General features: G+C 33.1%; 2 protein-coding genes across 2 annotated transcripts; both read left to right on the top strand.

The window, feature by feature from the left end:
• Positions 1 to 231: 231 nt before the first annotated feature.
• Positions 232 to 5,470, top strand: LOC125813409 (alpha-xylosidase 1-like). The gene is made up of 3 exons (XM_049492913.1): positions 232 to 509; positions 904 to 1,601; positions 3,596 to 5,470. Exons 1-3 carry the CDS (start codon positions 280 to 282, stop codon positions 5,461 to 5,463), a joined length of 2,796 nt encoding a protein of 931 aa, XP_049348870.1. The 5' UTR covers positions 232 to 279; the 3' UTR covers positions 5,464 to 5,470.
• A 3,998-nt stretch (positions 5,471 to 9,468) lies between these two features.
• Positions 9,469 to 11,611, top strand: LOC125813440 (ethylene-responsive transcription factor ERF119-like). Its single transcript, XM_049492944.1, has 2 exons — positions 9,469 to 9,737; positions 9,908 to 11,611. Exon 2 carries the CDS (start codon positions 10,103 to 10,105, stop codon positions 11,165 to 11,167), a length of 1,065 nt encoding a protein of 354 aa, XP_049348901.1. The 5' UTR covers positions 9,469 to 9,737; positions 9,908 to 10,102; the 3' UTR covers positions 11,168 to 11,611.
• Positions 11,612 to 14,046: the final 2,435 nt, after the last annotated feature.

Here is a 14,046-nt window from a genome sequence, read left to right as displayed (position 1 = left end):
TACTATACATCTATCAGATATTATTAGCTTAAACAATTAAGTGGACGACTATTTAGATCATTTTTTATTTTTTTTCAATAGATTACCAAGTTAACCACGATAGGTAACATCCATAAAAGGTAAATTAGTAACCTAAAAAATAAGATATATTATCTATTACTCTATAATAAGTTAAAGTTAAAATACACAAATAGTGCAAAAAAATATTTGCCTTATATATAAGTCCCAAAAACCTCAAAAGATTCACTATTGCTAGTTGATTCTTTCACTTCCAAAATCATGTTTTCCTCTTCCTTCTTATCACCTTATTCTCTTACTTCTTTATTAATCTTGATTCTATGTATTGTTGGTGTTGATTTTGTCTCCACAACACAAACCAAGATTGGCCAAGGTTACAAGTTGATCTCCATAGAAAAATCACAAGATGGAGGCCTTATAGGTCTCCTCCAAGTCAAGGAGAAGAACATTATTTATGGGCTAGATATTCCTCATTTGAAGCTCTATGTTAAGTAAGTTTTTCCCTTTTTTCATGACTCAAATAAATAAATAAATAAATCATTTCTTAGACTTGCATGATGAACATCATTCTTGAAAAATATAATTGAATCTTTATGTTGAGTTTGTGATTGTTATCTAGACATGAAGATCATTCTTGAAGAAAATAATTTGACTTTGTGTCAATTTTGTGATTATTATCTAGGCATGAAAATCATTCTTGATTCCTTTTTTTTTTGAATATTTATGTTAATTTTGTGGAGTAATTAAAATCCAAACATGAACATCATTCTTGAAAGAAAAAAAATGAATGTGTCAATTTTGTGATTATAATTCAGGCATGAACATCATTCTTGATTTTTTTTTTTTTTTTTGAATCCTTGTGTTAATTTTGTGGTTATTATCCAGGCATGAGACGGATAATCGTTTGAGGGTTCATATAACTGACGCAAAAGAGCAAAGATGGGAAGTTCCTTACAACTTACTACAAAGAAACACACCCCCATCATTGAAACAAAATGTTGGTGGTGAATCAAGAAAGAATCTTTTTTCATCAGTAGTAGCAGAGTCAGAATATTCCGGAAATGAGTTAATATTCAATTACAAAAATGACCCTTTTAGTTTTTCTGTGAAAAGAAAATCAAATGGAGAGACCCTTTTCAATTCAAGCTTTGATGATTCAGACTCATATAACAATTTGGTTTTTAAAGATCAATATCTTGAAATATCAACAAAATTGCCCCAAAATGCTTCTTTATATGGTCTAGGTGAAAATACACAACCCCATGGTATTAAAATTTACCCAAATGACCCTTACACTTTGTATACAACTGATCAACCAGCTATTAATTTGAATATGGATTTGTATGGATCACACCCTATGTATATGGATTTGAGGAATGTGAATGGAGTTGCAAATGCTCATGTTGTTTTGTTACTAAATAGCAATGGGATGGATGTGTTTTACAAGGGAGATTCTTTAACATACAAAGTGATTGGGGGTGTTTTGGACTTTTACTTCTTTTCTGGGCCCACACCACTTGATGTTATTGATCAATATACTTCATTCATAGGAAGGCCTGCTCCAATGCCTTATTGGTCTTTTGGTAAGTTTGATGTTCTCTCATCTTCTTTAATGTATTTGTATTTAGAGATAATACATGAACATGTCGTTTAATTTGATCTTAGCTGATATTTATGTCTTTCAGTCTTGAGCGTATATAAATAGACAACACATCGTCTTATATGACATAAATTTATTTTATATTATGTAAGACACGTATATCTATTTGTTCACACGCAAAGTTGAAGGGCGTAAATGACATATGAAATTAGATTAAAGAACATATTTATGTATTTTGTCTTGTATTTATTGTAACAATCTTTGATATTTGTTTGTTTTATTGGTACATCTCCCAAATTATAGTCAATTTTCTTAATAACAACATTGTTTGTTTGAACATTTTTTGATTGCTATAGCAAGATATTGCTATAAAGAATATATAACATGACATGAAAGTCGTTTTTAAAAAATTAAACTTTTATAAGACTTGTAATAAAATGTTATTATAGAAATGATTGTTATATAAAGGTCTGACTGTACGTTCTTTAACCCTGAGGGGTAGCTCAGCTGGTAAAGGCCTGGGACAAAGTCCTTCAGGTCGCCGGTTCGAGCCCCAGCAGGGCCACTGGAGGCATTACAAACCGGCCGCGTCTCCAGGGCCCCGTGGAACTAACCGTGGTGGACCCGCCTTGAAACAGAGGGACCCGGTGGGTACAGTTAGTCGGGTTCGCAAAGCGACGCCCGGAAACCACGGTAAAAAAAAAAAAAAAAAAAAAGACTGTACGTTCTTTGTCCTTTTATTTTTGCCTTCCATCTCAGTTTAGCTCTTTTTCTCCCCATTACAAAATTATCAAATACACAATCATTATTCGTAAATCGTAATATTTAAATTTTGAATTTGTCTTGATTATTGGCTGGAAATAAAGGCGGTGGGAGAATATTTGTAAGTTTTATATTTTGTCTTGATTAGAACCCGTGAGTGGCCTTTATATAAATTTTGTCTCTGTTTTTCTATTAGAATAAATTTGAATAAGTTAGAACCCGTGTTATGTACAAAACAAAAATACTCTTAATTAATTTTTGTCTATTGGTGTTATTTATTTCCTTTAATAAAATTTTGTTACGTATTTTTTTAATTATATCGGGGTAGGTAGGAGAAAGAAAAATAGGTAACGAAATCACAACATAGAAATCGAACCCTTATTAATAAGATAAAATTTAGATAGTCAATGAATTGAGTTATTAGGATCGTGAATAATCTCAATAATCTCACCAATAAAGTCTAGAAAAAGTTAGATTTATGATGTACACAATCTTATTCCTACTCTAAAAAATAGAAAAGTTGTATTCGATAGAATCTCGATTATTTCTATTTTACATAAGTGGAAAGATTGTAGGCATCTTTTTTTTTTCTTTGCCACTTTGGCTAATCATAATAATGCACTATGAAATGTCTTCCACTTTAAGGGCTTTAATAATTTACATAAAGGTATCTCTACAGAGCCCACATTTAAGTAGGTCTAAGTAGTAGATATTAATAAATTTTTGTAAGACTTGTCTTTATTTTGGGGTGATCTTTTATTTTTATCCTCAAAATTGACGGGTTTTTAATTTTTACCTATATTAATCATCTAATAAAAAATTATGGATTAATATATCCTTATCTATTCAAACATAATTTCCTCAGCATAAATTACATAGGAATTAAGTTATGTTACATAAGTTTGGTAGTATTTTTCAAAATTTATTATAGTGTTCAAAAACTAGAGTTATGCCTTTTGGGCACATGTTCTTTAATTTAACAGCTAATGTGTAAGATATTACGATATGAATATATGAACTTTACCTCACGAAAAGTTATTTCTTTATTTCGGTGTTAGGACTTATAACACTTGATCTTTTCTTCGTTGTATCAATATAGTTTAACCTGTTATAACAAGTTACTCACCTTTTAACTTTGAAAGTGAATAACTATTAATGTTTGGTAAATGTTGTTAATAACTCATTGTATACATCTCCTTGTTGTGATTGCTACAGGATTCCATCAATGTAGATGGGGTTACCACAATTTATCAGTAATTGAAGATGTTGTTGAGAACTACAACAAAGCCAAAATCCCTCTTGATGTTATCTGGAATGATGATGATCATATGGATGGTAAAAAAGATTTCACTCTCAATCCTGTTAACTATCCTCGTCCGAATTTGCTAGCTTTCTTGGACAAAATTCATGCTCGTGGCATGAAGTACATTGTCATCGTTGATCCTGGAATCGGCGTTAACAACACTTATGGTGTTTACCAAAGAGGTATAGCTAATGATGTTTTCATCAAATATGAAGGCAAGCCTTATTTAGCTCAAGTTTGGCCTGGTGCTGTCAATTTTCCGGACTTTCTGAATCCGAAGACTGTTGAGTGGTGGGGTGATGAAATCAGGAGGTTTCGCGAACTTGTGCCTGTGGATGGACTCTGGATTGATATGAATGAAGTTTCTAACTTTTGTTCGGGTTTGTGTACAATCCCTGAAGGCAGGATATGTCCTACTGGCACCGGTCCTGGTTGGATATGTTGCCTGGATTGCAAAAACATAACGAATACTAGATGGGATGATCCGCCTTATAAGATTAATGCTAGTGGAATACAAGCACCAATTGGTTACAAAACCATAGCGACTAGCGCGGTTCATTATAATGGAGTTAAGGAATATGATGCTCATAGCATTTACGGGTTGTCTCAGTCCATTGCAACTCATAAGGCACTTCAAGGACTCGAGGGGAAGCGTCCTTTTATATTGTCTCGTTCCACATTTGTTGGTTCGGGGCATTATGCTGCACATTGGACAGGGGATAACAGAGGAACTTGGGATGATTTGAGGTATTCAATAACTACAGTGTTGAATTTTGGATTGTTTGGTGTTCCTATGGTTGGTGCTGATATATGTGGATTCTATCCAGCACCAACGGAGGAGCTTTGCAATCGTTGGATTGAAGTTGGCGCGTTCTATCCATTCTCAAGGGATCACGCGAACTACTATTCACCAAGACAAGAGCTTTACCAATGGGAGAGTGTGGCTGAATCTGCGCGAAATGCTTTAGGAATGAGGTACAAGTTACTGCCATATTTCTATACTTTGAACTACGAGGCACATACTACTGGTGCGCCAATTGCTCGTCCCCTCTTCTTCTCTTTCCCAACTCTACCAGAACTTTACGACGTGAGCACTCAATTCCTTGTAGGAAGCAGTGTCATGGTCTCACCAGTGTTAGATCAGGGGAAAACAGAGGTGAAAGCTCTGTTTCCCCCTGGTACGTGGTACAATTTATTCGATATGACACAAGCAATTGTCACAAAAGACCTACATTACCTCACATTAGACGCGCCTCTAAATGTGGTCAATGTACATGTCTACCAAAACACCATCATACCAATGCAACGCGGTGGGATGATATCAAAAGAAGCTAGAACGACACCTTTTACCCTTGTAGTCACCTTACCATCGGGGACAAATGACATAGAAGCTAAAGGAAATCTTTTCCTCGACGATGATGAGCTTCCTGAGATGAAACTTGGAAACGGGCACTCAACGTATATCGATTTCCATGCAACAGCAAGTAATGGAACAATGAAGTTGTGGTCAGAAGTTCAAGAAAGTAAGTTTGCATTGGATAAAGGATGGTTCATTGAGAAGGTTATAGTTTTAGGCACCAATAATACTGATGGAGCTTTTGAAATAAACGTCGATGGACAACCGATCGAAGATGCTTCAAGAGTGAAGTATAGCACAACAGAACACAAGTACATAAACAATTTGGATGATGAAGTTGATAAGAGAAAGAGTATGATGATGGATATTCATGGACTGGAATTGCCTTTAGGGAAGAATTTTATTATGTCCTGGAAAATGTGAACCAAAATGTGTGAATTAATTGCCTATGTCCTATATTAGTACTTAGTAGGTCTTCAAGTTTATTAATGAAAAGGAGCATACAAATAAGCTATGCTAGTCGGACTCTTTAAAAAATTCTACATTATTTATCATATGAGAAGATTGATTAAGGTATTTTAATAAATTTCTTTTAGAGTCTATTACTCATCAAAAATGTCATTCAATATTTCGATCAGTTTCAGAACCCACAAATTGTATTGTACAAGGGATAACTTAGTTCAAGTTATATCGATAAAGGCATATATAAGTTCAGTTTACAGAACCAACAAAGTTATGTTGTAAGAGACCAGTAGCAAATTTCTAGCCTAAAATATGAGACACGTGAACCTGTGGTCTCTCCATGAAACCAAGTATTTTATGTATATATATTTTTTATAACATTGGTAATAATATTATCTGCTAATTCATGCTATAAGAAGGCTAAATGGTATACTTGGTTGATAGTTGAGTTCTTAGCCTAGAGGACTAGAGATGAATTTCCATTTTAATACACTTTTTGCTTCTTTTTTTAGTGGTGTACCATGTTGTTGAAATCCTAGATTCACTTATGTTAAAAAGGTGTACCTTATCCTATTTCCAAAACTTATGGCAATATTTTCTAAATTTATGTTGATTGAATTAAATACTACACAACTTATGCTATATAACTTAATTCTTATATAACTTATGTGGATAAGATAATAGCTCTCTAAACTTATGCCTTATGAAATTAGGTCATAAATAAGGATGTTTTGACTCACAAATTTTCATTAAATAAGTAGTAGAAATAAAAATCAAAGGCCATCCCAAAATAAGAGCAATTTGTACAAAAACTTCATTTTTAATCGATATTATCTAGTAAAATCATATTTCTTTTATTTATAACACACAAAAGAACTTCATTATTAATTGAAATTATCTAATAAAATCACGTTTCTTTTATTTGTAAGTTATAACATATAACACAAAAGTCATTTAAGGGCCCGTTTGGCCATGCGATATGGAAATCACGATATGAAATCATAAGTTGAAATTGAGTTTTGTTAGGACATGCGATATGAAATTTTTGTGTTGTATATTTCCTCATAAACATAAGAATCTCATAAGTTGCAAAACTATTAAACTAACCCAAATTGTTTATTCAATCTTACCAAATAAACATAAATTTATAAAATCGCATGATAAATTATTACAAAGCTATTTGTTCTCCACTTAAGTGACCGTTTCATCTAACTTTAATTCAATAAAAAAATTGAAAATAAATTGTAGTGTCCTAATCTTTAACATAATCCTCCTACATAGTACGTACAATCTCCTCACGTTGAACTTGCATTTCTCGATCATATGACCGAGAAAATGAACAAACATTGTTAGTTTGAGCCATTTGTTGGTCAATATCATTTGCAACTATATTTTCATGCTCATAGACCATAAATATTTCATCACTCCTTTGGTATTCTCGCAAATAATTATGTAACACTATACAAGCTACGTCAACTTTCACTTGTGTGTGTCAATATCATAATGGTTCATGTCTTGTTTCACTTGTGTGCAATTACACATTTTCAATGCATTAATTTCGTGTTAAAATCAAACGTATTGGAAGTAATGATTATCAAACATACATCACCAATTTTGTCCTTTTTCATATTGAATTGCTTTAAACATTTTCATATGTAGCCGAGAGAGAAGTTTTTTTTATTATGAAAAACCAAAAAAGTATTACTCCCTCCGTTCTTATTCAGATTCACCAAATCAATTCCTACTTTATCATTTATATTCACCAAATTTAAAGTAATAATAAATTTTATGTTGGTGAGACTAATAAATTTTAAAATGTAGTGATGTTATTATAAATTTTATTTAAATATGAAATAAATGGTTAGTAGATATAAATATGAGGTTGTTTTAACAAAATATAAACTTGTGGGTCAATTTTTATATTTAAAAAAAATCTCAAAATCATGATATGAAATTCCCAAATCATGATTTTTAGAGAATATGGGATTCCATCTCATGATATGAAATCATGAGATATAATCAACATGAAATCGCATGTCCAAACACTAATTTCATTTCACGATTTCGTATCATGATATGATATCACACGGCCAAACGCCTGCTAACTATACCTACTACACTGTAAAGGTCACCCAACCAAATTTCTCCAAAAACTTTCAGTATGCCCATTCTTCATCACATATAAATAAATTTAGGTCCATCTTTCACTGCTTTTTTATTACACTTAACCTGGTCATTTTATGTACTCTTCTAGGGAGCAAAAATAAGTCACTCAATTAATAATTTCAAGCATTGAATCTTTTTATGTATTTATTGGAGATATATTGTATGTCACGTTATTGGCACTTGGCAGCCATTGGTAGAAATCAAATTATTTAATAGTGTAGCCCACATTATGTATTGGCCTACACCAACCTTTATGAAAGGGAAGGCTTTGGACTGACCATGCCCAATAATTGTACGTGTCTAAGGTTTTTTCCCCTCAAAAGATAATTAATACAACAATAATTTTAAGAAAATACTTTTAATATAGCGTAGGGAGCTAATTCAAATACATGTTAGGAGGAGAGATGCGAGCACAATTTGAGAGAGAGAGATTGTATATAAATGAATATAATTAAATACAATTGTATCTAAGTTGTATTAGATTGTATCAAACAATAAAAATTGTATCAAATATATTGTTTCCTGTGTATTCACCCTGTATCAACGAATTATATCAAGTTGTATTAACAAAAACAATTATATCAAGGTTATATGTTCCTTATGTATTCACTTTGTATCAAGTGTATCAATATAAATATAGTTATATCAAGTGTATACATCTGTATCATTTGTATACATTTATATCATGTGTTATATACTCTTTTAGAATATGATTGATACAATATTGTAACTCCCCCTCATTCAGAAATACTGAGAGTCTGAATATGAAATCGAAGAGCAGAAAAGAAAGAAGAGAGGTCTCCACCATTTCTAACTTGATACAAATCTCTCGCCAAATTTGTGTCAGTAATATCCCCAATTTTCAAGCAGTCGAATAGAAAGGGAGGAGAGAGACGATCAAGAGAGGAACAACCGGAGGGAGTAGAGAGGAGACAGAGAGAAAGAGGGGGGTGGTGGTCTGCACAAGTAAACCTTTAACTTGGTCTCATTTCACATTTATACCTTCCAACTTTGGATCTGCACAACCAGACACTTACACTTGTATAAAGTCAAATAAGCAAATACATGAATCCTACGTGACATAATACACGTAGGACACCTCGTAGGACTCAAATTGTCATGTGGAATTCCACGTAAGATGCATGTGTTTATTTGATGAACTTTACAAATGTTTAATTGTTTGCTTGTGCACACTCAAAATTAGATGACATAAATGTAAGTGGATGCCAAGTTAAATGACATATTTATGTATTATGCCTTTATAATTTATTTCACTTCATTTAAGCACATATTAAGTCTTAAATTGTAAAATATGAAAGTTATCTTCATTTTAATTTACATATAAAATACAAACTTTTAACTAATCAATTAAAATAATATATAATTAAAAATACGTAATTCACCAAATTATTCCGAGATAATTTTAATACCATATTACTATTCTATCCAGATAAAAAATAACTTATCTCAATACTAATTATTAATTTTAAAATATATTATTCCAAACTTACCAATCAAAATAATATCATAATTTAATTAGAAAACTATTTGATTTTATCCTTCGCACTCGACTCTCTTGTACTATTGAGATTGTGTGCCAATTGCCAAATATTGTCTGAAACAAAATCAGAAATAAGCAGCCACCTAACAGTGACACTCCATTGCCACTAGGAGGGGACAACACATCTCTATTCTTTTCAGCACTTCTTTATTGTGTTTCATTTCTACAAAATTCTGATTATTAAAAAACTTAGCAAAATCTTTTGTCTGATTCTGAAAAAAATTAATACTCCGTAGTAATTCTGACCATTGATTCCTAATCCTTTTTCTTTCTATAAATAGGAATATCTCATCCACTTTACTCCCTTTTTGCTCACTTTTTTGGACCAAGAACACCAAATTAACAAAGAAAAAATAGTGGGTTTTGAGAAATTTATGTCGGCAAGGTTTCATTTAGCTGTGATCGAATTTGGAGCACCATTAAAGCTCTGGTTTTCAGTTTCTTCACTTTTCTTGGTTGTCTGCGTGCAATTTTCCCCAATTTTATCGATGGGTTTGAGGCCCAAAAGGTACAATTTTACTTATCTTAAACCCTTGGTAGTATTTTTGTTCGATTTCTCGTATGGTCACTCAATTAATAGTTGATGGTCGTAAAAGTATGTTGAATTGTGGGGGTTTTTTTGTTGGTGCTTTTGGAAGCTGATCTATTGTGGGGTTTTGCTTCTTTTTTTTTTTTCAGGAATTGTTCTGGAGCTGTATTTTTTGAGGGATTTCATATAAAGCAATTTTTACATCTTATTTTGCTGTTGAGAACGCCACTTACTTGATACAAAAAGTGTAATCTTTACAACTTTTTCCCTGTTTTTTCCTTTTATTTTTTAGAAATTTTGAATTTTCCTTTTTTAAAGAACAAATTTTTGCTAATATTGAGGTTATGCTTAAGCCTTTGTCATCAAAATTTGAGAATCTTGGTAGAAACATGAAGAACAAAGTTGATACAAACAGATTAGTGAGGAAAATTAGGATTGTTTGTAATGATCCTGATGCTACTGATGATTCCTCGGATGATGAGAGGATCGATGATTCGAGGTATAAGCGTTTCGTTAGAGAGATTAAGTTGCAGATTGGCAACTCTTTTAATCTTACAAAAGCCTCTGAGACTGAATGTTCATTTCAAGATAGTAACAATGGAGAGAAAAAAACAAAGAAAGAGGGTTTAGTTAAACCCCTGATTCAACCAAGGCCAGCAGGGGGTTTATTATCGAAATACAAAGGTGTTCGTCAACGAAAATGGGGAAAATGGGCTGCTGAAATTCGTGATCCGTTTAAAGGCAGACGGGTTTGGTTGGGTACTTATAATACTGCTGTGGAAGCTTCTCGAGCTTACGAATTGAAACGTCTTGAATTTGAAACTAGGGCGAAGAATAGTAGCACAAATGTGTCCAAGGTGAGTTCTGGTTCAATGGTCTCTGAGTACCAAAATCAAAGCCAAAATGTTGCTAGTGGTGTCTCAGAGGACTATGCAGAAAGCTCGGTATCACGTACTTCACACTCCTTGTCATCATCATCAGTTCTTGAATTGGATACTTTAACTTCTGTATCCGCGTCTGCTCCAATTTTAAGACTTAATGGCCTAAACAATAATGAAAAGGCGAGCAATGTTACGCCTTTGGAGGCTAATGTTGTTGAACAAAAAGTACCTGAGTTGGCTATAATGGAGGAAACTCTACCTCTGTCTCAAATTGGAGAAAGTATGGACCTTGATTTGGAGCTCGAGTCGTTCCTCATTGGCGCTGATGATTTCAATCAGCATTTGGATGAGTTTGTTGTCAATGATTTTGAGGACCCTCCGGTTTGTCTAATCGAGGGTGATGAGCAATTGCCTACTGGTTTGCCTGATTTTGATGACTTCAATTTCGATGGCTACAATGAATCCTTTTCTTGGATGGATGATGCTCCACGGACGAATGGAACACCCCTCAATATAGCATGCCCATAATTTTGCAGCTAGGTGATGAGTTTATGTTTTGGTAGTATTAGTACTAAGCGTCAAAAGAGTTGTCTGTCTCAAGAATCAGTTAACTAGATGCTCGAGACTGTGATTTTCCTTAATCGAGTTCTACTTGTTTGTTAGTTCTAAGAAGTTATCGAGTCAAGGGGATGTTTTTGTCGTTTTCAAAGAAATTGCTAGTCCCTTTGGGTTTTCCCGTGCTCTTATGAGCCGTCCAAAGGGCTTCAATCTCAATGTGCTTAGTCTTCGAGTGTTTGTTGCCTGATGAAAGGGCTTCAAACGACTGTCATTTTATTCCCTATTATGCATCTTTTTTTGAACTATGTTATCTATGATGAGTATGATATGATATCTCTCAAAGACCTTTTTAAGACAGCTCTTTAGTTTTGTCTATACTTCTCCTTATTGATTCCCATAGTAAATTTATCTGTTTGATGCTTTCTTGGCCTAGTATACACTAGTTGTGTTAACCACTTCTTTTTGTCTAATAAGTTAGTGGATACAAAACATTTCTTTCAAATCATTTCAGAAAAATGATTTTCTTGAGCTGAATGTCTATCGGAAACAACCTCTCTACCTCATAAAGGTAGGGATAAGGTTCCAGACTCCATTTATGAGATTTTACCGGATTTGTTGTTGTAAGTTAGTGAACTCGTAACATTTTTTTCAAATCATGTTATGGAAAGTGATTTTGTTGAGCTGAATGTCTATCGGAAACAACCTTTACTCTATAAAGGTAGCGATAAGGTTGCTGAATGTCTATTGGAAATCACCTCTCTACTTTATAAAGGTTGGGATAAGATTCCAGGCTCCTCTATGAGATTATACTGGGTATGTTGTTGTAAGTTAGTGGACTTGCAACATTTTTATTTTCAAATCATGTTATGGAAAATGATTTTATTGAGCTGATCTATCGGAAACAACCTTTACCCTATAAAGGTAGATATAAGGTTTCAGACCCCACTTATTACTGAATATGTTATAATGTGTAAGTGGATTTAGTGTTTGGGTGCAGAAAAAAGTATGGTTGAAATTGGAAAGCTACACATGCCTAATATTCTGATTTAATATACTTTTGCTCTTTATGCAATGAACTTCCATAAGGACTAAACTTTAGGGTACTAGTGTAGTGTGCTAAAATCCAGAACACCATTTTTGACAATTTGTGTGTTCTGATCTTGAATAGGATAGCAAAAACCAAAGGTGGTTGAAAGATGTCACTCTATTTATATCACCTAGTTTAATTCAAAACTAAAGTTTAAAATACTAGGAAGATTTATGGTTTTAAATATGTTAGAATAATTGTGTGATTGTAGAATTCGTGATATTAAACATGTCATAATATTTGTAACAACATACCTAGTAAAATTTTACAAGTGAAGTCTATGTAAAAGTGGTGTATATGCAACCTTACTCCAACCTTTATAAAGGTAGATAGATTGTTGTTGATAGAGATTTTCACATGGTTTCAAAATTTTATATGAAGAAATAAAGTGAAAATACCTAGTAATCAATGAAATGGTTGAAAACCATGAGGTCTCGGGTTTAATTTTCAGCGGAGACAAAAAGAACTAGGTGATTCTTTCCATCTATCCTAGCCTTGATGGACAGAGTTACCTGGTACTAGCTGCTAGTTGGAGGTGACATATATCTCGTGGAATTAATCAAGGTGCGAGAAATTTGGCCCGAAGACCACAATCATAAAAAAGAAATATAATGTCACTATGAAATATTTGGAGGGTGCATGGCTTTTGGAAACTTAGAGAGCTAGTTCCATGCTGGCAGTCTCTATCAATATAGAACATAGGCCACTTGTTGTCCTTGAAAACAAAATGGCAAAAGCATCTCCTTCAACTAGAAAAAGGTCGATTTCGTTATAAGAGCAAGTGCCCAAACTAGATTGCAATAGTAATGTAGTACTATCGTGTTTCAATTTACGTGACACACTTTTTTTAATTAGTCTAAAAAAAATGACGCTTCTGCTCTAGAATGGAATCATTTATGATAGGGACAGAGGCGAATCCAAAACTATATATATGTTTATATTCATAAGTTAATAAATGCACGTGCACCCACTCTCTCAAACGTGAGTCCCCTTTGCTTTAGAGGCATGAATTTTAATTAGTCGAATGCTAAAGCAAGTATACACGATATCAATCGAAAAAAAGGATGACATGAAATTTCTGTCTATTCTTTTTCCTAGTAATTGTAATTTGTATATTATCTATTGGATACCCTAGCTTGTAGCTGATTATGCCGTTATGGCTGTGATTGAATGTTACAAATGCCAAATTCTTTAATTCCAAATGGGACCAGGTTAGTCACTTTATCTTCTGATTTTTATGTATTTTTGTTATTTATACAATGAACTAACTCTTGATGCTAACGGAATAAATATATACATTAATAAAGAGTATTAAATCTTTTATTGACATTACTTAATTGACGCCATTGAATCCAATGTTGCTATAGGCTTTAGGAACATTTATAAAGAATGCTAATTGTCGTTGATTAATTAACGTTAAAAATCATTTTTGATATTGTGATCGTGCTCTGGTGTGCTAATGAAAGTGTACTAAATCCTCCCACACCATCATAATCAATAAAATTTAATTTGATACTGAAATCTGCAAATCTTGTGCTTTTGACTTTTCAATTGAGTGGTGGCTCTTGAAGTTTGTTAGGTGCTATATATGGTGGACCAGTATTTTGTTGATCATTGGAAGTGCACTTTGGTCCTGTATTTTCTTGATAGAGGTACTCCAGAGGCTCGTGGTATTCACGATTATGAGAGAATGAATGTACTATTACGAAAATGTAGATGAAACATACAGCATTTACTACTACTAGTTTTAAAATAGGAATAA

This window comes from Solanum verrucosum, unplaced genomic scaffold (assembly GCF_900185275.1).
Source record: "Solanum verrucosum unplaced genomic scaffold, falcon-dt-bn FXZP01000203.1, whole genome shotgun sequence".
Lineage (NCBI taxonomy): Eukaryota > Viridiplantae > Streptophyta > Magnoliopsida > Solanales > Solanaceae > Solanum > Solanum verrucosum.
Note: the sequence above shows the minus strand (reverse complement) of the source record. Positions and strands in the feature narration are given on the sequence as shown.

What these genes read in the sequence shown, in the direction of transcription:
- LOC125813409 (XM_049492913.1), top strand. Translation starts at nt 280, where the DNA reads ATGTTTTCCTCTTCCTTCTTATCACCTTATTCTCTTACTTCTTTATTA. An exon ending in CATTTGAAGCTCTATGTTAA is followed by an intron (nt 510 to 903) that starts GTAAGTTTTTCC and finishes GTTATTATCCAG; the next exon opens with GCATGAGACGGATAATCGTT. An exon ending in AATGCCTTATTGGTCTTTTG is followed by an intron (nt 1,602 to 3,595) that starts GTAAGTTTGATG and finishes TGATTGCTACAG; the next exon opens with GATTCCATCAATGTAGATGG.
- LOC125813440 (XM_049492944.1), top strand. Translation starts at nt 10,103, where the DNA reads ATGCTTAAGCCTTTGTCATCAAAATTTGAGAATCTTGGTAGAAACATG.